This window comes from Gallinula chloropus, assembly GCF_964237585.1.
Source record: "Gallinula chloropus genome assembly, chromosome: 18".
Classification (NCBI taxonomy): domain Eukaryota; kingdom Metazoa; phylum Chordata; class Aves; order Gruiformes; family Rallidae; genus Gallinula; species Gallinula chloropus.
In genome coordinates, this window is record NC_140103.1 from 6,023,580 (window position 1) to 6,047,645 (window position 24,066).

Below are 24,066 nucleotides of genomic sequence, written 5' to 3' on the forward strand. Positions count from 1 at the left end.
GGGGCGGGTGGTGGTGGTGACAGACATCTGCCCAAAACTCAGTTTAAAATATATATATATTTTTAAAAAACGGTTTAAAAAATGCTCATTTTGCAAATATAAAGACTGACTTTACAATAGCAAAATGAAATTTGAGAGTAATGTCCTCTCTTTATGGGGGTGAAGTGGTGGAACTGTCGAGTGGGGGGTGTCTTTCTTTTTTTGCCTTTAACAGCCTGAGCTGTGTGCTATTATTTTCCCTTCTTTGCAACATAGCTACAGAAACCTCTCATGTTATTCTTCCCTGTGTTACCACAGCGCTTGGCCGGGCTCTAGAGAAGGAGGGAATATAAAGCAGGCTTTTGTCACACCAGTCTACACAAGCCCTCTCCCTGTCTGTCCGTCCTTCCAGGCTCAGGCTGCTGCGTAGGGGAAGCTGTTCAATCCCAGCCTGCTTTCTGTATCCGATTGTTTCACACCCAAAAATCCTATCAGATATTGTTTAACGGACAGAAATAGATAAAAATAGCTAGTGGAGCCTGGTGGTTGTTGATATATAGATATCTGCCTCTCTGGGGGTTTTTAGCAGGACTTTGTATTTGCTTTATTTTATTAATTATTTATTTTTTTGAGACATCTTGGCTGCCTTTTCCTTTCCTGCAGTCCCTGCTGCTCGGCTGCTGCCATGCCCTGGCCATCCATCCCTTCCCCATCCCATCAGAAGAATTACGGTGTCTGTGCTCCCTCAGAAGAGGGGGAATGTAGATAAATCAAGAGCAGGATGCAGGTCCCACCACTGTTTTTTTAAGGGGGACCTGGGGTAGCAGGGAGCTTGGAGTTGCAGGGAAAAACCAAAGCTTGTACATATTCCATTCCAAAGGACAGCAGTATGTGAGGGTGATGCCACCACGTTAGCAGTAGCTGATGTAAGGCTGCCTGTTACAGGGCTGTGAGGCGTGAGGATAAACAGAAGCCAAGGAGTCATCTCTCCTCTGGGTAGGTCCTGCTCCCTTGTGCAATTAGCTGTGAGAGTTATTAAAAGTACTTGCTGGATTTGCAGAGCAGCCCGTGGAGCACGCAGCCGATGTCTGGTGGTTTGCAGCACCAGACATGAGTCAAGGGAAAGCTGGACGCATCCCCTGGTACGTGCGTGGGACGGATGCTGCCTCCTGCTCTGCAGTGCCTGACCCGGGATGCTCCTGCAGGAGCCTCTCTATTGGCATTAGAAGGACAAGAGTTTCAAAATGCCATCCAATTTCTGCTCTGTTGGCCGTGTCTATCTTCAGATATTTTTCAGGTTGGGTTTTTGATTTCCTTCTTTTTTTCCAGCTTAAATTTTTCTGTTTGCTGGAGAAAATCCCACCTTGCTACCAGCTGCTGTGCCACTCATGCAGCCCAGCTCTGCTGGTCCTGCTGAGGGATGCTGGGCTGTACCTACTGTGGCTTTTCCAGCTCTGAAACAAAAAACCCTGGAGAAATGCATTGCTCCAATAGCCTTGCAGTAAATACTTTGTAGACTTGATGCCTTTTGTGCTTTTGCCAGTGCCACCTGTTCTCCAAGCTGCCTCTTTCTTAAGGATTGTTTTTCTCTCCGCCCCATGTCCCCTAAGTTCCTGGATCCTAATTAAATGACAGGTTGCTAATCTGCCTGATCTGGGTTTTTCCACCCATTTGGTAAATTTTTGAACAAAACCTGTCCTCTGAGGTCTAGGCATCATCATTCAGCTCGGAAAGACACGTCGCCCACTGGAAGTAATGCTCATTTATGGCTTATGGTGGGAACCATGGGGTGACAAACTGCAGTGAGCACGTAGCACTCCATCCGGGCTCTGCAGCCCCCCTCACAGTCAGTTAGGGTCAAGGTTGTATAAGGTGAAGTACAATTACCTCAAAGCATAAAGCAGCCCCAGAGCTTTTTGGGATCTTTAAACTGGTGATTAGATGTCTCTCTGAAAGGATGGAGGTTTCAATTAGGCGAAGTGCCTGGGAATGAATCGGCGTTGGCAGTGAAGGGATGGGGAGCTGGGGCAGGGAGGGTGGGACTGTGTGGTCCGGGTGGTGAATCTGGAGCTGGACTTGGGCTCTTGCCCCATCATTAAATGGCTATTTGAGCTTGGTCAGGTTTTTTCATCTTCTCCCTTTACTGTTCATTTCAGGGCACAGCCGGTCCCTACACAGGAAGCTCTCGGGCAGGACGTGATGGTTAGGAGGAGGGGGGTAGCATCGGACTGAGGGAAGAGTGATGTGGCGAGGTTGCACGGGACTGGGGAGGGTGAAGGGGTTCTGGGCTGCCAGGGTTGGGTGAGGATTCAGGGAAAGCAGCGGGAAGAATGATTAACAATTAATGGCTTTGACAAACTCAGTCATTCGGGAAGGCAAAAAAAAACCTTTCGCCCTTTACGAATCAGAAACTGGAACGGTGGACGGGGTCTGCCTGTCGCCTGCAAAGTGCCATAGTGTAAATAATCCATACCACTGATGGATACTTTGTGTGTTGTCTTTGGGAATTAGCTCTGCGTTGTCGCTTAAACAAAAAAGGATAAGCTCCGGCTTCACGTTTGCTCCAGCAAGTGCGGAGGGTGCTCGGTGTTGCGCTGGTGGCTGTGGCTGCTGCTTGGGGAGTGTTTACATTAGGGTCGGGTGTTATTTATATTGCCTGGTTATGAGAACTGAGGCTGGGTGGGGAGGAGGTGTGGAGGGAAGTAGCTGCCTGGAAATGAACCTCGTGTTAGTGTCTCCTGCTCTGCTAATGACTTGAGTCCTCGGCTGGTATTTGGGTATTGGCAGAGCGACAGCTTCTTCAGGAGAGCTTTCCAGAATTAGCAAAACCATCTGGCTTTTGTTCTCCTCCTGGAGAATCGCTTGTCCTTCCCTGCTAGTCAGGAGCTATTGCTAAACTGCGTGTCACTTGTGTTGCGATATAACCCCGATGGACCTACAGCGGTGTACTGTGGCCTTCATGCAGGGATGGAATACAGCCCCTTGCTCCAAAAAGCCTCTTTTCTAAGGAACCTGGACTCAAGGATCCAGTGGTTATGGATGGGAGGAATCATGACATGGTATTGCTTGGCCACCTCTTCATCCATCACAGCAGGACTGGGTGTTGAGGAGAGGGAACGGGAAGAGGTGTGGAGGAGGGGACATCACTCCTTCAAAGCCAGCAGCCGGGGCTGACAGCAAGCTTTCAAGGATCCTCATGTGATCGGAAATTGGGTTCCTCCCCAGGATTATAAAATGTAAAGGTTGAAAATTACTGGGGAGGTTAATTGCCTTGGAGCCAAAGAGTTTATTTTCTCCTTGTTGCTGTGGTTAGGGAGGGAGGCATGTGGGTTGCCTAAATAATTACTGTACTTGGTGTTCAGTGAGTTCAATATCAGAAATGCTGATGGCTTGGCTTTGGGGTTGGGATACAGGGCTGGGCTGATGTCATGAGGGCAGGGTCTCTGAGGGTACCTCCTCTCCCAGGCAGAGATGCAGTGGGAAAGAGAAGCTGTTATCAGTCCTTGAGAGGCTTTTCCTTGCAGCCATATTTGCCTCTAGTGAAACTTGTATCTCTCTTCTGCTTAATTAAACCTGGGTTTTTTCTAAAGAGGGCTCAGAAGAGGCTCCTGTCTAGTGCCAAAACCAGAGAGCACCATTCTTGTAGTAACTGGAGCCCAAGATGGGGAATAGCAGAGGTCTCGCAGCAAAGGTGCCCTGTCTGTCCCTGCAGCCCCTCTGCGCAGGATGGGGAAGCAAACACCCGTGTTGGATTTCTCCAAACCACCAACTATTTGTAGCTGACTCATGACTGCATGTGAATCAGGCCTTTAGGGTTTCTTTTCCTTTTCTTTTATTGAGCCAGGCCTCAACTATTGTCTTCCCATTTTGTAGCACAAAATGTTTGGAAGCCCAGAGGATGCCCTATAGGTACCGGTTGCTCTGTCTGGTAAGATCACTCCAGTCTGTGGCTGGCCATTGAGAGGGGTTCAGGGCATGCATACAGGGGCTGGTGGGGGTAATGAGGCTTCACCTCACCCCACTGCTGCAGTTTGGCTGTTTTCTGGAGCAGTACTGTAGAAATGAGGGACTCTGGGATGGTGCCAGTACAGCAAAGGATGAACTGATGCTCTGAGTGGTTATGGCACCTCTGATTCGCGGTCTCACTGCGCTGGAAGAGCTGGGGACACAGTGAGCTCTTGGGTCACCCCTTGCTTACCTTCCACCCTGACTTCTTCCATACTACTCTTTCTCCAACTCCTGCGGACAAGGACCCCTTGGGTCCCTGGAGCAGGGCATCCGCCGTGTCCTTTGCAGAGACCCTTGGTCTGTGGGTAAGTGCTGATGACAGATTTATCAAGTGGAACATCTGAGGGCTGGCAGGCTGTCTCTGAGATAGGGATTAGGTTTTTAGGAAGCTTGCTGGTGGCTGGGAATCTCTGAACTTTCGCTTGATCATAGAACCATCGTGCACTGAACCTCTGCCTCTCTGCAGCCACCCGACTGGGTTTATGTTTATGGAACCAGTGAATTTGTCATAATGAAACTCAGCAGTGTCCCAACTTCTTCCAATAATTAAGATTATCTTTTTCTTCTGTGCACATATTACTGTCATACATCCCGGTCATGTTGTTACCCAGTTTAAATGTAGGAGTTTAAAAAACCCCATCAGGCAGGATTTGCTCTTATGGATGTTAAGAGTATCTAAGACTTCTGGGGTAACGCACTAAAACAACAGTGCAGTTAATTATCAGTGAGTTGCGGTGAGAGCCCCAAAGAGTTTCAGTATTTATGGAGCTGCTGCCAATGCCAGATGAAGTCACTCCCCTCATCCCTGCCAGCTGTTTGTTTAGTTGAACCGCAGCGATTTCTCCAAGTTACTGAAGTTGATGTCATTGGAAGTGATGTGACATTTTTGCACACATATAGAATAAGTGTTAAAAAATGCTCCAGAAAGAGCTTTTCCAGTCTTGTCTGGGAGCTGGCTGGGGAGTTGAATTAAAACTGGCTTGATGGAACTTAATCCATAAAGCAAATGAGTCATCAGGCATAAATGGCTTTACCATAAATGTCAGACAGATTCTTACTGGTCCTGACAGTTAGCAGTTACATCTGTTTGGTGGAGCAAATAAAAGCCTCGCAGTTCACAATCATTTTCATAAATGTGCTGTCCTGCCTCTTCCTCTTCACTGGAAGCTCTAGGAATAAAGGTCAAAATATGATTTATGCCCCTTTTAAAACCCAGCTCTTCTGATGGATGAGATGCTGATTATTTTTAGGCAAAAATCTGACGTTTTCTTTTCCTGCAAATTTTTTGTCAAACTGGGAAAACACAGCAGTGCCTTGCCTCTGCCTGCTAAGAACAGTCCTGGCTGCTAGAGCACTTTTTTGAGCCCAATGTGCCCAGATATGCCCAGCTGTGCCCAAGAGGACTTGACCCTACCATCTACATGGGTGGCTGGAGTCTGTCGTGCTGGTGACTTCTCCTTCAGAGCAATACCAGTGCATTTGGGGTTGGACCCGATGATCTCTCGATGTCCCTTCCAATCCCAATTCTGTGATAGCTGACTTGCTCCCTGACTTAAGACACCTCTTTACTTGAAAATCAGTCTGAAAAACCTCAATGAATTGGCTGGTGATGTCTTTAAACCTCTCTCTTAGTGTAATTGTAAGTTCTCTGTCTTAAAAAAGCTTCCTGGAAAATTGGTAGCTGGTTCCTGCGTGTGGAGGGGGGGGGGGGGGGTGGACGGAAATTAATGGTGTCTTCGTTATCGCTGCTCTCACTGAGAAAAGCAGACGCTGACCTAGGATGGAGAGAGGCTTGGGTGTTTTGTGTAACCACAACAGTGAAACAAATAGACACTTGAGCGAGGAAAGGGAGCGGAGCTGGCGGCCGTCTTTGTCAGCCCGCGTAGGGGCTGGGGGCAGCCTATCTCTTGGTGAAATTTATTAGCGGCAACACACTTGAGAGGACACAAAAGGCTCGCGAACCTCCCAGCACGGCTTGCTCTATTTAAAGTCGGCTTTTTAAATCAAAGAAATGGGGCTCTTGACAGCAGAGCTTTGTGCATCTTTTGTGAAGTTCAAATAGTGGGGCTTTTTATTACGGGCTAAATTAGCCCATTTTATTGTTTTGCGCTGAGGGATGAGGTCAGTTGACTGGGAATCTCGCTAACAAGGTTTTACTCCCGTCTGCTTTTTACAAGTGTTAACACGGGGCATCCACCAGTGCCATGCACTTGCTGTTAATGAAACAAAGATGAATGGTCTAGGAACCCCGTGAGCTCTCTTCCTTCCCCCACCACTGAGCTGCTCAACCCGTGTCAGTGTACTTGAGCTCAGATGCTCCCTGGGGTGCTCATCGCTCCGAAATCAGGTGTGTTGGTTTTCCCTCTGATATTGTGAGCTTGCATACAGCTGCTGGGGCAGTGAGGAAAGGGTAAACTTTGCTGGGCTGGGGGGATTGATGGGGTTTGAAAAGGAAATGGAAAAATTGCAGGCATGTCAAAGGATGGTTGTAGAGTGAGCTCTGAAGGAGCTGTCTGATGCAGCTCATGCTTTTTCCTGGTACCTTTCCTGCACAAAGAAAGTTTATTCAGTTACATGCTGATTTCCTTAGGTTCTCAACCCAGAGCTAGCAGGAAGCTCCCCTTGTTCATCCTCCCCATCCAGTCAGCAGAGACAGCTGGGCCAACACCATGCCCGTTGAGTGAGGTTGCAGTTTCTGCCATGCACCCAAGACTTGGCTCTGTGGCTCCTGGGACTCGCGGGGCATGTTCTTCTCCTTGCTCAATGGAGCTTCCAATGCCTGGAGCCATCAGACACAGAGGATGCTCCGCTCATCTCGTGCTGCAGGGAGGCAGGGTGGGATGGAGCCAGGATTTCTCCCCACACACAGCTTAGGAGCTGCCATCAGCTGAGACTAAAAGTAACTTCAGCTTTAGGAAATTCTCTTCTGCTTAACCTCTTGCACTGTGTTTAGCCAACGTGCCTTTCATTGCTTTATCTATTCCTCCAGGAAACGCAGTCATAGTCCTGGTCACTTATGGGATGCAGACTATCAGCTCTCCTTGAGGTGTAAATCCAACCTTATCAGGAAGTAAAAGCTTTCAGCCTTCCTTCCTTGCCTCTTGGAGACAAGCACCAAGTCTGTTTTGTGGCTGGTTTATTTCAGCTTATCCCAGCAGTGCTGGACACTCCCCATAACCCTGTGAAAACTGGGGAGCTTTAAGCACCAAAGTGAGAGAAGGGTGTAAGTGGCTTGACTGAGCTGTCAGTGAGGGGCAGGGGTGGCGGGGGTCCTGTGTGCAGAAATAGCTGCTGGAAGGATCTTCATGTCATCAACTTGAAGAAAATTACCTTGGACACGTTGGGCATCCTGCACTGGAGGGACCTACAAAGGAAGGGACAGCCTGCCTTGTTGCTCTGAACCACCTTTGGAGATGGGGGTGATGTTCCATGGTGTGAATGACCCCATAATACTCCAAAGTAACTTCAAGTCTCTGCTCAGGGCTGGGCACTGTCCCCTTGGTTGCACCATGACCCTGTTCCCCAGGCAGGTCACATTAGCAGGTGGTGGCCAGGCCTGGAAATGTTCTGTGAGATGCAAACTTGGCATTTTCTGTTTTCCCAGAACTGCATCCCCTGGTTTTGGTGGTTACATTGAAAAAGAAAAGGCACAGCACAGTGATGACAAAACTGCTCTCTTGATTTATATAAAAGAAAGGAAAGTGAAAGAAAGACTATTTCTCTTTGTTAAAATAGAAAATTGGAAACCACTCTGCAGACCTTTCTGTTAATTTTGTAAAGATTATTCATGGGAAATGACAACTAATGAGCTTAAACCAATGCTCAGTTTTAGGATAACTTGCATAGCATCTGAGAGGTGCCCAGACACTACACTGAGCTGCCAGAGAAGGATGCAATAACCTGGCAATCATGGAGGGAAAACCCAGGCAGATAAGCTGCCCCTGCCCTCAGAGCTGGGCAGGATGAGGCCAGGCCCACACTGTCCTTGCAATCTACTTTCCCTGTAGATATCTGCCAAAAAAGAGAACGGCCCTTTTCTTGTTGAGGTCAGGGGTATGTGTTCATGGGAAGCTGAGCTCCCTGTGGGCCCAGTAGCACCCCTGGCTGCACCAAGTGTTTTGGCATGTAATTTTTAACAATATCCTTTGGTTTTCCATGGGGCTGTTTGCTGGGCTGGCCAGGCTGTGTTCAGAGCTTCTGGCTGCTATTATGTGCCCAAGTCATCCTCCTGGTCTTGCTCTAACTCTCTTCCTTTTTCCCCTGATGCCTTAGCCATGTTTTTCTATTATTAAATAAGTTCCCCCCCCTCCCCCCCCCCCCCCCCCCCCCAATTAAAACATCAGCTCTAATAATTGAAGTAGTAAAGTCTTGTTTTATATGACTATCTTCTGAGTCAACTGGTCTTGGCATCACAGCCAAGTGGTGCGGTGGTTCTTTAGGGAGCTACTGAGTGATCAGGTGGAGGAAGCAGAGAAGTTTGAGACCAATAACAGCTTTTTGGACTGGGAATGGCAACTCCAGAGCCCTGCAGAGCTGCAGGGGACTGGTCAGGAAGGAGTTTGTTTGTTTATTGTCCACAAGACATGGCTGATCTGGGGGGGAATAAAGCCCTTTTATCCTTACTGCACCTGCCTTGCCTGGGGTCACCAGCGCTGTTGTGTTGGACCTGGGGACACACACACATCTCTTCAGATGTGGTTATCTTCTGGGACCAGGTGTGAAGTGCAGTGGCTTCACACCTCATGGAGCAGCCTGAGATAAGCAGCTGCTTGTCCAGGCTCTGGAGGGTTTTCACCTGGCTCATCTCAGTTGATGTGCCTGTGGAACAGTAGAGGGTTCACCTCCACGTAAATGTTCTGCTCTTCATATCTTGGTGGTGTTTTATCCTCCTGACTGAAGTCTCAGGCTGGTGGCCCCACGTGCAGCATCCCTCTCCCTGGCACTCTCATCTTTCCTTCCCCACAGGGTGACATCCAGCAGCTCCTGATCGTGGCAGACCCCCGAGCAGCCCACGATTACTGTGAACACTACAGCCCCGACTGCGACACCGCCATCCCCGACTCCCCCCAGTCCCAGGACCCCAACCAGGACGAATACGTAAGCATCTCTTATGGGTTGGAGAGACCTGCTGAGGCGAAAGGGGATGGAGATGCTTTTGGGGCAGCAGCATCCAGCTCCATGCCATGGCTGCAAACGTGCTGAGCTTCCTTCCGGGTTTAGGGTTTGCAGGTCTTGCCCTCAGGAGTTCCCTTTCTGTGCTCCTCCCTTTTCCATGGACTGAAATGATTATTTGCTTGGAGCTCAGGCCTGTGGGAAATACTGACCATCCCTGGCAGGTCGAATTCTGTCCAAAGCAGATACCTGTTTAGGAACTTTAAATTTTATTGCTGAATTTTTAAAAAGAATAACCAGTTCTTTTTCAATAGCCTTTGAAATAATGGGTGTTAAGGGAGGGGGGAACATTTTTGTCTGTTTTTGCCATTTAAAGTTCATTTGGGCAGAACTGCTTTCAACTCATCTATGTAAGTGGCTCTGCTCAGTATTTTTCTATGAAGAATTAGCCTCAGACTTGCTCTTTTAAAAGATAAAAAAGAGACAACTGATACAGGATACCTTTTTATTCCTGTTGCTCAATTAGAAATGTCTGGCTGTGGCAGATTTCCAGGAAAGCGTTACCTGAATTTTCCATGTTTATCAGAGCTTTTGGGCTCAGCTTACAGCAGGAGTTGGGCATTGCAGCATCTTGTTTGCTCTCTTGGTGTGATTTGCTGGTCCATGCATTCTCTTGCTTTCAGCTGGTCCCAGACCTGTGGGATCCTGCTGAACCCCCATGAAGCTGTGATGCCATCAGCTTCAGCTGAGCTTTGGGAATCAATTCAAAACCTACATCAAGCAGAGTGATGCTCCCAGGCGACGCACAGCTGCCCAGCCCTGGGGAAGTGCTGTAACAGCTCTGCCAGCACTTCTGGAGAAACAATAAGTAAAATAAAATAGACTTTGGTATGGTCAAATTATGTGGCAGTAAGAAAATAAGACTCCTCTTTCAGAGCCAGCAGTTCAACAAGGGCTGGCTTGTCTTAGGGCTGTGTTGCTCCGTGTAAGAATAACTCTTCCACGCGCCGGTGTCTGCTGCCAGTCACAGCGATGGACTGGAGCAGGAATTTGCCATGCCCAGCTGTGACCAAACATTTTGTTTGTATTTCCTTTTGAAGAATGGCTGATGCCTTGTGGAAAACACTGAAAATAGCGTGGGTTTGGAGCCCTTCTGCCTGAGGGCTGCGGGTGGATGGGGAGTCACACGGATGCTATTAGTGAGGTTGGATGAGTAAAAATAGCATCCCTGCTTCTCAGTGGCTGTGTGATTTAAGTGGTCCCGTCCCCTCTGTGAATCTGTCAGATGTGGGATCTGGGAGGTCTCAACAATCTGCGGTTTAAAAAAAAATACTGTGTTTTTTCTCTTTTTTTTAATTGTGTTATCATGGAGGCACTAAATTGTGGCAGGGGCTGTCCACCCCCTCTGATAGCATCCTCTCTGATAAGGGAAGAACATGCCACAGGACTGAGAGATTATTGGGAACCTCCTCCAATCACAGCCACAGCCTGGAGCCAGGCTCTCATTGAAGGTGTCAGATGGACAAGAGGAAGGCAAAGACATCGCTGCACACATCTGCACCACAGCGTGCCCTGCTGATGTGAAATGATGCCAAAATGGGCTGGCAGGAACATGCTTATTTCTCAATTCTCATCTTCTTTTTGCAGTACACTGATGGGGAGGGAGAAGGTGACACCTACTACTACGAGTACCCCTACTATGAAGATGTAGATGAATCTGTAAAGCCAGAAGCACCCACCACTAAGCCCAGCACTCCTGTAGTGGCTGCTGGAGAGAGACCTGAAACCAAGGAGGTACTGATACAGGGTCCTGGCAAAGATGTGTTTGATGAATGGTGCCTTTATGGAGGGGGAGAGGGAAGATGGTGCAGGATTTTCTTCTTGTTCCTCTCATTCTGGCATTTTGTTTCTGCAATAGGACTACCCTGCCCCCACGCCGCTACCTGATGGAGGGGACCCTGGCAAGCAGACAAAGGAGGATGCGGTGGTGGATGACCCTCTCGTGGATGAGTACAACTACGAAACCATTAACGAAGAGTACTTCACACCTCTGCCCTATGAAGATGTCAACTACAACGAAGAAGTAGACCCCCAAGGTGGACTCACTGAAAACGCTGTGGAAGCTGAACTCCCCACGAGTACCGTCATCACCTACAACGAGACTGATGTAATTTTGATGAATGTTTATTCCTTTCACTTTGGGGTGTTTTTAATCAACTGGTATTTCATAGCCCTGAGAGCAAAGGAGATGTGATCGGCCAGATGGTAGTGGGTTGGGCAGCTGCAGGAAGAGGAAGGTTCTTGTAAAATATTTTCACTCCAGATACCTCAGGGTGTGGAACAGATATTTAGAATTTGGTTAAGGATTATTCCCCTGGAAAAATCTGTTCATACTGACATGTGTGCTTCCCCATGTGAAGTGCTTGTCTGACCATAATAAAAATGAGGGCTGGTGTTAAAGTCCTAAGTAAAAGCATTTTATCCCAAAGCTATTAATCTAAATCCTCAAAATGTTTATTTGATGGAGGACATCATCATTATTATTATTAATATTATTAAGGGGGTTAGTAAGTCAAGACAGGTCCTTCTGCCCTGATGAGACCGCACCTGGAATATTGTATCCAGTTCTGGGCCTCTCAGTTCAAGAAGGACATAGAGCTCCTTGGAAGACCACAGCATAGGGCCACTGAGATGATTAAGGGAGTGGAACACCTTCCTTATGAGGAAAGGCTGAGGGAGCTGGGCCCCTTTAGCTTGGAGGAGAGGAGACTGAAGGGTGACCTTATTAATGTTTATAAATATGTAAAGGGTGAGAGTCAGCAGGACAGAGCCAGGCTCTGCTCAGTGATGGCCAATGATAGGAGAAGGGGCAGCGGGTGCAGCTGGAGCAGAGGAAGTTCCATGTGAATATAAGGAGAAGCTTTTTCACTGTGAGGGTGACAGAGCCCTGGGACAGGCTGCCCAGAGAGGTTGTGGAGTCTCAATCTCTGGAGACTTTCAAATCCTGCCTGGATGCGTTCCTGTGTGATTTAGTCTGGGTGATCCTGCTCTGGCAGGGGGGTTGGACTAGATGATCTTTTGAAGTCCCTTCCAACTCCTAACGTTCAGTGATTATTTTTCATTTTGTCATTCCTCCTGAATAGCATTTTCCTGGTTTTCAGCTTGTAATTTAGAAAAGAAAAATGAAGATTCAGCCCTGGGATGAGCCCTTGTTTTTTGGCTGTTCTGCCTTCACCCTGAGAGAGCCCCTCTGCTCTGTGCACAGATCTGTACAGGATGAGATCAGGCCAGATCCCACAGCTGACGTTTCTGTTGGAGCGATTACATTATTAATATGCTTTAACTGAAATATGGTGCACTAGAGACTCTTCCATCCTTAAGACTTGCCCAGTTCTGGCCTTTTATATCTGTGCTTAAATAGCTGAGCATTGGTCTCATCCATAGATGAGACTGGGATAAATTGTGGTGCTGCTGCGTGCAGCACAGCTCATCACGCAAGGAAATAGCCCTGCTCGATGAGGCATGTTCTTTGTTATCCAAGGGGAGTTTGATGGTGGGATAACGCTTCATGGGAGGTAGGATGGGACTTGCCAGGGTTTTGTGGCTCCTGCTCAAATGCTAATTGGTTTACAGGAGTGTCAAAATTCAGGGGGTTTTGGGAGGCGCTGGAAGGTGGCAAAAGAGACAGTGAAAGTTGGCCAACGTATTTGGAGTCAGACATGGAAGCTTGAATGAAAAGGTGTTGGGGAACGTGTCCAAGCAAAGAGTGGAGCAGCTGGAGTGAGGCAGGAGGGGAGCCAGCTGCCCCGAGGGCTCGTGGCGTGGCGGGGATGAGTCCGGCCAAGGAGGGAGAAAGCACTGTGGTGGAGGAGGAGGTTGAGCAGCCCACAATGATACACAGAGAGAAGAAACAGAAAAGGCTCCAGTGTATCGAGGAAGCGAGCGCCAACCTGAGGGAACCCGTGGTTGGGAAATGTTTTGGTTTCCTGACAAAGAGCCAGAAATCTTTGGCTGAGCTTGGACTTTCTAATAGAGAGGAATAAAAAAAAATTAAAAAAAAAAAAAGGAAGAGGAAATAAGAGGCTTCAGGGTCACTTTAGTTGTTGGGAAAGGGAAATAGAAGAGAAGGAGAGTTCAGGGAGGGAAAACACATGGCAAAGCTTTCCTCTGTGAAATCAGCCTTCTCTCAGCAAAGCATCTCACAGGGATGTAGTGCAAATCATCCCCCAGAGCAACTCCAAGAGAGACAGTGTTGGGATGGGAAGTCTGTCAGACTGACCGTTCCTGGGGTGGGAGGGTCGCTCCATTTTGTCCAGTTGCCCCAGGGGATGTTTCAGCTGATGAACAGAGGAAAGGACACAATGTGACCGATCCACGGAGCTTCCCATGCAGCAGGGTGAGGGTTAACACAGTGTGACACAGCCAGGACTCCCAGCAAGTTCCAGCCTGAGGGACAAATACCCACAAGGATATGAATTTCAGATTTACACCTCAGAATGGGAGCTGAGTGCCATGCCTGCAGCAACAAGCTCCTGGGGAGACCAAATCCTTTAACCCAGCAGCATTAGGACCAGCATGGAAGTGAGCATCAGGAACTTGTGTGGGCACTCGCAAGGTTTCAGTGGGAGATACAGGCTGCTAAAGTGGTTGGAGAAGTTTACCTGTCCCTTTTTTAAAAGAAAAGAAGTGCCAGCCCTGGCACTGCTCATGCTCAGTCCTAGAATCAGACATGGTAATGTTGGTTGGATGCAGAGTCGTAGTTTTTAGCATCCCTTCGTAGACCTGCTGCAAGAGCAGGATGTGGCCATCACTGTTGAGGTTGACCTGTTTTTTATTTTGGGAAGACAATTCCTAAAAACATTCCTGATGCCTAAAACAGGAATTAAAAAGAGGATTTAGTTTCAGAGAAGTGAAACTTTGTGGAGCCTGTGTGAGTGGTTTTGGAGGCAGGCGTAGTCCGGGAGCTCTCCTGGGCTTGGGTTTCATTATGGCTAATAACTCTGTGATAAATGCCAGTGAAGCAGTTGTGAGATTTAGTAGGCAGCAATACTCCCGTGAACAAGAGGAGCTGGGGACAGATATATTTTGTTCATTGCCTGCTATTCATCAGGCAGCTTGCTTTACTTGTCCAGATGCATATACCAGGGCTTCATACCCACATCGCTTTCTCAAAAGGGAAGACTAAAAGGTGATTTAAAAGAAGCTGTTATCACAGGGTTTTGCACGTTGATTTATTTTTTTCAATTATTATTTTTGGCCTCCTCTTTTCTTTGTGGACTGTTTGCTGATGCAGGTTGTCTGACAGTATTGTCAAGGAGAATATTTGTTGGCTTTTGTTTTGGTTTTTTTCTTCCAAAGCACCTGCATATCTCTCAGCATGGAGAACTTTCCTCCTCCTCTGCCCAGTTATTCAAAGTATCTTATCTTTCCATGCAAATTGACTTGGGGAACTTAAACAAAATACCAAACCAGATGTTTCTGACATTAATGTCCAATATGGCAATTTGAAAAACCTTTGCTACGTTATCCCCTGAAAGCCTTAGAGCAAGATAAACCAGTTTTAAGGTTTCCAAGTGCAAACCTAGATGAAAGATTTCAAGCAGGATAAAAGATGTGTGTGATAGCACTAGATCTGTTTGAATGCTGCAAAGCAAAAATAATACTAACTTTTCCAAGCTTTCTGAGTAATTGCCAAGCTGTAATTTCTGCAGAGACTGCTTGGTATTTGCAGAGGTAAAAGGAGATGTGATGGCAGAGGGATGATTGCCTTAGCACTAGGCTTATTCTTGCTCGAAAACCTCCTGTGTTTAGATACAGATGCTCACACTTTTGTGGGCTCTGAGCAGCATTGGCACCAAGACAAGGTCTGAAGTGGTGGTGGCATTTAAGTGATTTTTGAATTCATAGTAGTGAGGAGATTATTTCTCTGGAAATAATTCAATTTATCGACCGTTTTGGTCATTACTTGGATGGGGGGGAAAATAATCACCAGCAAAAACCCTATCAGCACATGATGTATTTTACTGTGCTGGTCAGAGTAAAGGATGCCAAGAGACAGTCGCCTGCCAGGCAGCAGAAAGCACAGGAGTGTGGAGAGAAGCAAGGAAATTCTGATACTTGTCTAGATTTCCTTGGTTTTGGTCCATAACACAGGTTTTGTAGAAGCAAACTTGGATTTTTCCCCACTTCCTCCTGTGCAATTGGATCCTCATTATGACACGTCGTTGGTTTTGATGCACATTTTAAATACACGACTGGATGTGTGACTTTGTACACTAAATAATCCAGCATCTCCAGGGGTGAGGCTGAGAGAGGTGCGTGGGGCTTGGAGTTTGAAACTTCAGTTCCTTGTTTCTTTAGACCTTCAGTGTAGCTGTGAGCTGTTGCTTTGGGCCCTGTTTTGATGTTCTCAAACTGTTACGCTCACAGTGTTATTTCAGGGATTGACAGAGAAATCTTGAGGAAAACCAGGGTGTGTGCTTTGACCTAAAAATTCCTACCATCCTTCCTACCTGCCAATGGAGAAGACCCTTGGAGATCACTGGACACATTAAAAACTCTATAATTTAACTTTTCTTGTGCTCTCTATTTGCAGCTATTACTATAAAGCTGCTTCTCTTTACAAAACCCGCAGTCTGCCCCTTAAACTTCCAGTGCATGCAGACTTGCAGATATTTGCAGCCTGACATGTTGCTGTTCTTTTGCTTCCAGGCTGCTCAAGGAGGAGATGACCTGGATAAAGATTTCACTGAGGAAACAATAAAAGAATATGATGGGAATTACTATGATAACTATTACGACCGAACGGTATCTCCTGATATCGGCCCCGGCATGCCCGCTAACCAGGACACCATCTACGAAGGGGTAAGAGTGTGCCATTTCCATCAAGGGTCACCTCACTCAAAATGTTCATCTTCTTGTGATGGTAGCATAGGGCTTGACACCACAGAAACCAGTGGGAGCAACTCACTGGGGTTCATCCCACCTCCCTGCTTGTGCATTGCACAAGGCAAGGTAGAGGTGTGTCCCAAGGAAGATGTGCCCTGTTTCTTTCCTACATGAGTGTCAGCAGTCCTTTGGCTGCAGACTTTGTCCCAGGATCTCCAGTTTGTGTTCAGGGTGGTGATGAGGGCGATGTCCTCTTTGACTGTCTGTCTGGCTTTGTGTTTCCCTTCTCTGCTACAGATCGGTGGCCCACGGGGAGAGAAGGGGCAGAAGGGGGAGCCTGCGATTATTGAGCCGGTAAGGATCATTGGGGTTTTGGGGGTGTTCTGGTTTTTTTCCCAAGGGAAAAGGTACAAGGAGTATGTTTGGCATGTTTTGATGCTCTCAGCGGTACAGCTGGGAGAAAGATTTCCCATGGAAGAATTACTTGGTTCATTTAAAACCTTTAATTTAAATACTGTCATTTATTTTTTTTCTTTAAACTCCAAGAAATGACCTAAATTATGAAGGAAATGCAAAGAATTCCCATGAAATCTCTCATTTACTGAAATAAAACCTAGGCCTTGAGAGCTGAAGCATTAGGCAGAGGACACATCTCTCCTCTCTGGGGTTTTTGAGCTGCCCCTGGCTCTGCAGCAAACCCGTTCCCAAGTGCCCGCAGTCGGTGGCCAGGTCATATCCTGACCTGAACTTGCAGCTTTGGGCCGGCTTTAATTGTGCAACTAATGGGTTCATCTCTGTGGAAATAAAAGGGTTCTCCCTGCACACAGCCATAGGAGAGGGGAGGTTTGCTCCCACGCCTGCTCCGGGTTCCCACCAGCTTTCCACTTCCAGAGAAACCCTGTGTTGTCCTAGGGGTGGCACCTGGTGAGCTCTTTCATTACGGTTCTGTCCTGGCCTGTTTCTGAGATTTGTTTTTCTAGAGAGGGATTATAAACTGTGACTTGCAATAAGCAAAAACTGTGGGTGCCCAACCCTTGGGTGATGGTGGAGCTGGTCCCCAGCTGCTCTTGCAATGGGGACAGCTGCTGTTTACCCATTGAGTGGAGCAAGTGGCTGTCGGTTGTTGGCCGTGTGTCTGTCCTTTGTGTGTGTCAGGATGCTGAGGTACCCCCCATGCCCGCTCCTCCCTGGGCTGCAAACGGGCCTTCAGGTCCTGGCCACCACCTCCCCTGAGCTTCGTCCCCGAAGGGCCAACCGCACGCTCGCTGCACACCAGCAACTCAATTAACCTAATTTTCCATGGCAGAGGGCCAGCACAGTGCCCAGCATCACGGCAGCACTTCCCATCACTCAGAGGCCATTATTTTCCTTTGAATTCTTCTTCCCTTTCCTCTTTTGCCCAACACTTTTGCAGATAGAGGGGGGGCAAAGGGGGGTGGGGAGGGAGAAGCTGGGACACAGCAGCAAGGCTTGAAAAGCCTGAGTGGGTGCCTTATAGACGCATTTCCGACCTTTCCTTCCTTCTCTTCCTCTCTGTGTCTCCCTCTCACTCTGCAAACAAAAGGAAGAGTGAGCGATTTGCTTATCAGAGGTGTGGGAAGGGTGGGGGGGCCAACCGAACCCCACAGGGACGATGGCCGAGACCCAGCCTGCCCTTCCAGAACCAATCTGAAATGCTACAAAGCGAACAAAATAGTTAAGTTTAATCATCCAGAAAGAATTTGGCTGCCTTTGCTATTTCAAAACACTGGAGCACGTATAGCTTTTGCCAGAAAGTAAACAAGAACAAATGCCGTCTTTTCCGTCTCCCTGCAATTCCTCTTCAGCAGAGAGAAATTCAGATTTGCTGTGCTCTTTAGCTCGTTTTTTCTTTGGTGGGAGCTGCAGGAGAACGGGGGGAGTAAAAACCAAATGCCCAAGTCAGAATCTGCTGTATTTTCTCTCCTTTTCCTCCTTCAATCCTTGCTCTGTGCTGACGCTCGCTGGAGGCAGCAGGGCAGCACAGGCGCCGGGTAAGGAGGGATGTAGCCAGGGTTGCCGGGACCCCCTGTATCCCAGCTCTGGGAGCACCAGGCTGCTTTCACCTCCTTGATACTTTTGGTGCTCACACTTGCTGTCAGGAAGGGTTTGATCAGCGGCTGCATGGCACCTTTGTGTGCTGCAGCCAGCTTTTTGGGCTGTTTGCGATGCTGGTTTCACTGGTGGGTAGCACATGGGTGTTGAGTGGAAGCAACACCCTATTTTCCACTGGGACAGTCCCAAATCCATGGTTTGCTTGCTTACCCCCAAGGTGATCGCCCTCAGTGCCAGCCCCACACTGGTCCTGATCCTAAATCTCTCCCATGTTTCCATCACTCTTGTTGATGAATGGTCATATAAACAGTGGAAGTTTCTTGCCAAGGAGAATGTCCAGATGTCCTTAAAGCTGGAGCTCAACATAAACCAACAGATAAATATGGAAAGATGCCAAGGATGTTTGCATTGCAAATTGGCTAATTAGCCTGGACTCTTCCCCCAGGCAGCGGAGCATCCCAAGGCTCTGCAGCTGGCCATGGGAAGCAGACCCTCTGTGCTGTGCATGCTCAGACCATGGTAAAGCCAGCACCCAGCAGCCCAAAAACATCTTGAGGACACCTGTGTGGGCCTTTCACTCTCTGCTCCAGCCCAGAAATAATTAGTTTCTGGTTTGGAGCCTGCCACACCAATACATGCCATCACTGGTCTCAGCAGTGGTCCTTGGGGTGTCCATGTGGAGAACAGTTTCCTGGGACCTCTGGGGTTTCCTGTGCAATGTCCTTGTTGTATGTCTGAAAAGGAGCTTAGTGGGTGTTGTTCTCACAGGACATCTCCATCAGTGTAGCTTGCCTCTTCTTGGTATCCTCCAGCAGCAATAGCTTATACTTAGTGCAGGTGGGGGGAATGTTGTGTAGGGTTCACCCCTGACTCTGGCCCAGAAGAGAGCAGTGTCTCCATGGCAGAAGGGGAAATTGCTGTCAAAACAGGCACGAACGAGGTGAAGTCCGTGACCTAAATTCTTTACTGCGAAGAACGACTGCACAGACACTTCTGTGATGACAGCAGCAGAAAATTTCCCCTAACACATTCAAATGAAGCAGAAGCCAGATTTTAAATGAGGTGGTAATGGGTAGTATGGAAATTGGGAGAGACAGAAAATAGCTCTGGCCATGCATTAGTGGTACAGAAACATGCATCCCGCTAATGGCAGCAGGAGTGGTTCGTGGCAGCATGTTTACCTTATTTTTTGCTCCTCTGGGCTGAGACACTGTGGCTTTTGGGGCAGGAATGCCTGGAGTTTCCTCTAGACATTTCCGATTTGTTCAGCTCAACCCTGTCTGCTGTGGTGGCTGCTGTGGGTCAGCCAAGGCTTTTAGCACCAGAGCTTGAGCCCAGCAGATCGCCCTGGGGTGACCTGAGACCAGTCTCCACACTTGATTCCTCCGGGCTTCTCCCCTGGGAGAACTGTGTATCCACAGGTCTTTACATCAGTGGGATCATCCCACTGGAGAAACGTCCCTCTTTGCTGCAGATGAGCTGACAAGTGCTGGGACTGCTTTGGCTCAATGTGGGTGCTGCTGGGGGCATGGTCGCTGGCCCAGAGCTAAAAGGGCAGTGCTTGTTGTGGGGCTTTGCCCCACAGATCATCCTGATGTCTTCTGGAAAGCAATTGCCAGGTTTATGGGGAGGTTTCTCTCCTGCCTCTTACATACCCATGAGGAGGAAAAAAAAAAAAAAGCTCCATTTTATTGAGTACATGATAGACCTGATTTAATGTTATGACAAAATATTTAGATTAAAAGGAATGGAATAACATTACTCTACCATTTTGCCCACACAGTGATTTCCTAGGTACACAGAGTAAATCACAGCATGCAGTCTGCTGGGGAAGTAATTTTTTTTGGAGAAAAAAACCCCAAACCAACAAACTAAACTCACAAATTGATTATTAACTACTTTTTTTTTTTTTTTTTAAGCTGGTTGGGTCTAGAAACAGAGCTTCTTCCTGGAGAGATGCTCCTCTTCTCCAGCACCATCAGGGCTGGATGTGCTACCCCAGGGTTTGCCCTTTGCTTGGCTGTGAGCTGAGTTGTGGTTAGAAAGGTGACTTGGTGCTGGGGGGAAGGGGCTGTATAGCCATGCCCTGTGGGAATTGTATAGATGGTATTTGGCTTTGCAGTGGGCAGTGCCTTTTATGCAGCGGGGACGTGGGAGGTGTCATCTGGAGGGAGTGGAAACCCCTCAGCTCTGGGATGCTTAGACCTAGCAGCAAGACCTGAGAAGGCTAAGAGCAGGTAAAGCATTGAGTGACTTTGAGGATGTGCCTTGCTGATCACTTTATTTATTTCTCTTGTGTAGGGTATGCTGGTGGAAGGCCCCCCTGGTCCCGAAGGCCCAGCGGTAAGTGGCGCTTTGTCTGCACCTTGCACCAAAGGATGTGTGGCTCTGAGGAGCTGGATGCACATGGAGGGCTCAGCAGACAGCTGTTCTGGGCTCTATTGCTTCCATATGCCATGCATGTGTACAGAGCGCTTCGGGCTCAATTTTCTGGTGCAAAAATAAACAGAAAGCTCTAATTCTTTTCCTGCTCGTTGTACAAATATATGACAAATAATAACACATTTTCCTTTTGTGTCTTCTCTTTTTTTTTTCCATGCTAGGGCCTTCCAGGACCTCCAGGACCAACTGGACCCGTGGGCTTAATGGGTGACCCTGGGGAGAGAGTGAGTACCCATGTTTTATTCCTCTTTGGCTGAAGCCTTGGGTGGGTTTGCATGTGCAAAGTGGGGCTGTGGTATATCACTGAAGCCCTAAAATACTGCTCATCCTGTAATAGCAATTTCCTCTGGGTCAGCCCAAAAAGGAGCTTCTGGAAGGGTACAGGGCAGACCTTTGCAGCCAGGGGCAAAGGGCTGGGAAGCAGCCACACGAGTCAAATGTGTTAAGTAGTTTTATCTGGGTTAAAACCCAAGAGTAAATCTGAAAAACTCTCTCCCCTTTGCACCCTCTGGCACGTGGCTGCTTGTTCCAGTGCAGGAATTGGGTTGTGGTACTTGTTAAAGAGGGTAAGCAAACACACAATATAGCTGTTAGCACAGTAAAATGAAGTTAAGCAGAGATTCAGCATCTTTGATATGGCTGGTATGGTGAGTCATGGTAGAGGGTTTGGTTTGGGTCCAAGATGGTCCCAGCACCACGCCAGCACCCCTGCTCATTTTGTGTCCCAGCCTGTCTGGGTAGGAAGGTAGCTTTTGTGCAGCACCTTGCCTCTTCTGGAGATGGATTATTTCTCTGTACCAGCGAGCACTAGAGACTGATTTATGTGCTTTAGCAATGCAGTAATTAAGGTTTTGCATGTTTGGTTTTGATGCTACTTTAAATCAGTTTAGTCCCTAGCAGCAACTGCCTCGTAACTGCTGCCTGAAGAACCCTCTAGCTTCAGGATGTCTCATCACAGGCAGCTGCTCCCAAGTGCTTTTGCAGGCTCTGACCCCAAATCCCATAGTTTAGCACCGCGCTTCAGTGTTTGTTATTGCTGGGATCGGGGGTGACCTGACCTGCATGTTTTGGGAGCTGCTGAACTCAAGCCTCAGGTCAGTAAGTGGTGCACAAGCACCACTGGAGCAGCTTTCCATGTGCTTGGCAATGCCAAAAATTACAACTCACCCCCTGAGATGAGTCTCTGAAATGACCCTTGTGCAACGCACCCCTCGTTTGCTTTTGTTCACCCACAGTTCAAGCCAACTCCCCATCACAGACAGCATCAGCCAGGCAAATGGGTGCCCACACAAAGCTGCCTGTGCAAAAAAATGTGCCCATGGGTGGGTTTCTGAAGGTGAGCTCACTTGGAGGTCCATTTATCCAGAGTTTCTACTGGAAAACACAGGAGGGAGGAGAGCAGGAGCGACACGGGTCGCAGGAGATGTACCTGAATGCACGATGTGCTGCTGCTGTCAGTGCTGTCACCTGGCAAATGCAAAACACCTTCCTGAGGAAGGTAGCAGTTATCAGCAAACACTTCCCTGACCTGATCCCTGAGGTCCTGAGTACATTTCTCTGACAGATAAGGCCAGCCTGTTCCCAGGGCAGGCTCATGTGCATCTCAGCACCCCTCCAGGCACCCAACAGTCAGTTTCCAGATGGGAAATCACATCCCACTTGCCTCCTGGGTGCTCAGAAAGGATAACTTGGGGTCACCCAGGCTCTTTGTGTGCATCTGGCAGATTTTGGCTGTTTTTTGCACAGACAAGGTGGGGTAAAAAGCAATGACCAGGTTAAAAAGGGGAAGTCTGGATAGATAAGGAGTGTCATGCTGTTCTGACGTGTGTCTCAGCACAGCTCATTGCTGTGGTTGCTGTTAAGGATTCACATTGTGGCCTTGCTTATTTTTTTTTTTTACTTTTTTGTGTTGAGTAACCAAAGGCCCATAAAGAGTAAGAGGGACCATTAACTCCTCTGCAAATGATGAGGGGTCTCTCTGTGCCTATGTTTTATTGCTGGAGTGATGCCAGAGGTTTGCCCTTGTGTGCATCAAGCCCTCTGGTCCTCATTGTGTGTTGCTCCTGGCCTGGTTCTGAGCATGGCAATGCTGGCTGGGACACTTCTGGAAGTGACTGAGCATAGCTGGAGACCAGGACACAGGAAGGGATGTATCAAAACATGATGAAAACATCAGTTAGATTGACCTTTCTTGCTCCACACTCTGCAAAGACTGAGACACTGTGCCTTAACTTGTGGAGGTGGGATTTTGTAAGCTGATACTTACCTCTCCATTCTCCCCTCAATGTTTAAAATCCATCCGTGATCCCTTTTCTCTCTGATGTACCCTTGAGCTGCTGTCCTTGGCTAGTGCGCTGCCCTTGCCATCGTTCCTCTCCTACCTGCTCATCAGAAGAAAAGCAAGAGATGGGAAAGGGCACTGCCCCATGGGGTGGGTGGGGGGATGCCCCAGGGCCTGGCTGCCCTCCCTGGGGGAAGGCGGGGTTGGATTCCTGCACACTGGAAGACAAAGCAACCAGCTGGCTCCAGAGATGCATTATTCACCTCCCAGCCCCACGACATGCATGCTGCAAAATACAGGCACTGAGAGAAATAAAATCACTGCTGGCCTGTGCTGGGAAGTGTCTGCTGCAGTTCTAAGGTGTATGTGAGACATTACTCAGGATTTGGGGCGTTCCTGTGGCAATGACCCAAACCCTGTGTTTGGGTTTTGTTTTGTTTTTTTTAATTAAGGCTCTTTGTTGCCTTGTTTGGTGCCTGGGGACATGGCTGGAGTCTGCTGCCCCCTGTGCTCCCACATCCACCCCCAGAGCATTGCTGTAAAGACCCCCACCCCTGTACACTCCTGGTGTATTTATCATTTTTTGATGGAACAGTAATAATGTTTCTTGTGGTTGTGACATGATTGAGAACGAGAGGCCCTGACTGTGCACCATCGATCGGATGCCTGCAAGCTCAGAAAGTCAATACGCAGCTGTGGGCTCAGCCATGGCCGGGAGCCAGGGCCACCGCTCAGAAAGGTTGGCTTAACCCCTGAAATGCCACGATCCTGGTTCCTCCTGCGCTACTCTGACAGAAGGACCAAGGACAGGCTCTGCATCCTTGGGTGTCAGAATTCATGGAGGATGGGCAACTTGTGCAGTGTTTTACATCTGCCGATCTAGGATGAGTCTGCATGGCCCTTGGTGGGTCTTCATCCTCCACAGGTCTTACACATCACCGAGCTTTCTCCTCGTCTGCTCTCAGTGTGTTTCCTCTGCTCCTGAGAACTCACTTGCCTGGCAGGATGGATGCTGACCCTGGTGAGGAGGGAGTCTCTCTCTCTGCCGTTTGTCCAGGCAGATGCAGACATTTGCTGGCCAGGCTCCCCTGGAACAGCCCCGCCAAGCCAATCAGCAGCAGACACACTGTCCCTGACGATGCTGCTCCACACCCTGAAATGAAAGGCATAATTTGCATTCTAGCACAGACGGCACATCCTGCTTTAAGAAGTGTCCAGAACAGAATGTAATACAACATATTGTGCAGAGAGGAGTGATGAACTTGCAGAGCCAGGAACTGCAA

General features: G+C 48.3%; 1 protein-coding gene across 1 annotated transcript in view; it reads left to right on the forward strand.

Moving 5' to 3' along the window:
- Window positions 1–24,066, forward strand: part of COL5A1 (collagen type V alpha 1 chain) — a 151,373-nt gene that overhangs the window by 58,711 nt on the left and 68,596 nt on the right. Inside the window, exons 5-11 of the mRNA XM_084272484.1 lie at window positions 8,953–9,084; window positions 10,747–10,893; window positions 11,018–11,266; window positions 15,811–15,963; window positions 16,285–16,341; window positions 20,362–20,403; window positions 20,664–20,726. Coding sequence (XP_084128610.1) covers window positions 8,953–9,084; window positions 10,747–10,893; window positions 11,018–11,266; window positions 15,811–15,963; window positions 16,285–16,341; window positions 20,362–20,403; window positions 20,664–20,726 — 843 coding nt within the window. The remainder of the gene's footprint in view (window positions 1–8,952; window positions 9,085–10,746; window positions 10,894–11,017; window positions 11,267–15,810; window positions 15,964–16,284; window positions 16,342–20,361; window positions 20,404–20,663; window positions 20,727–24,066) is intronic.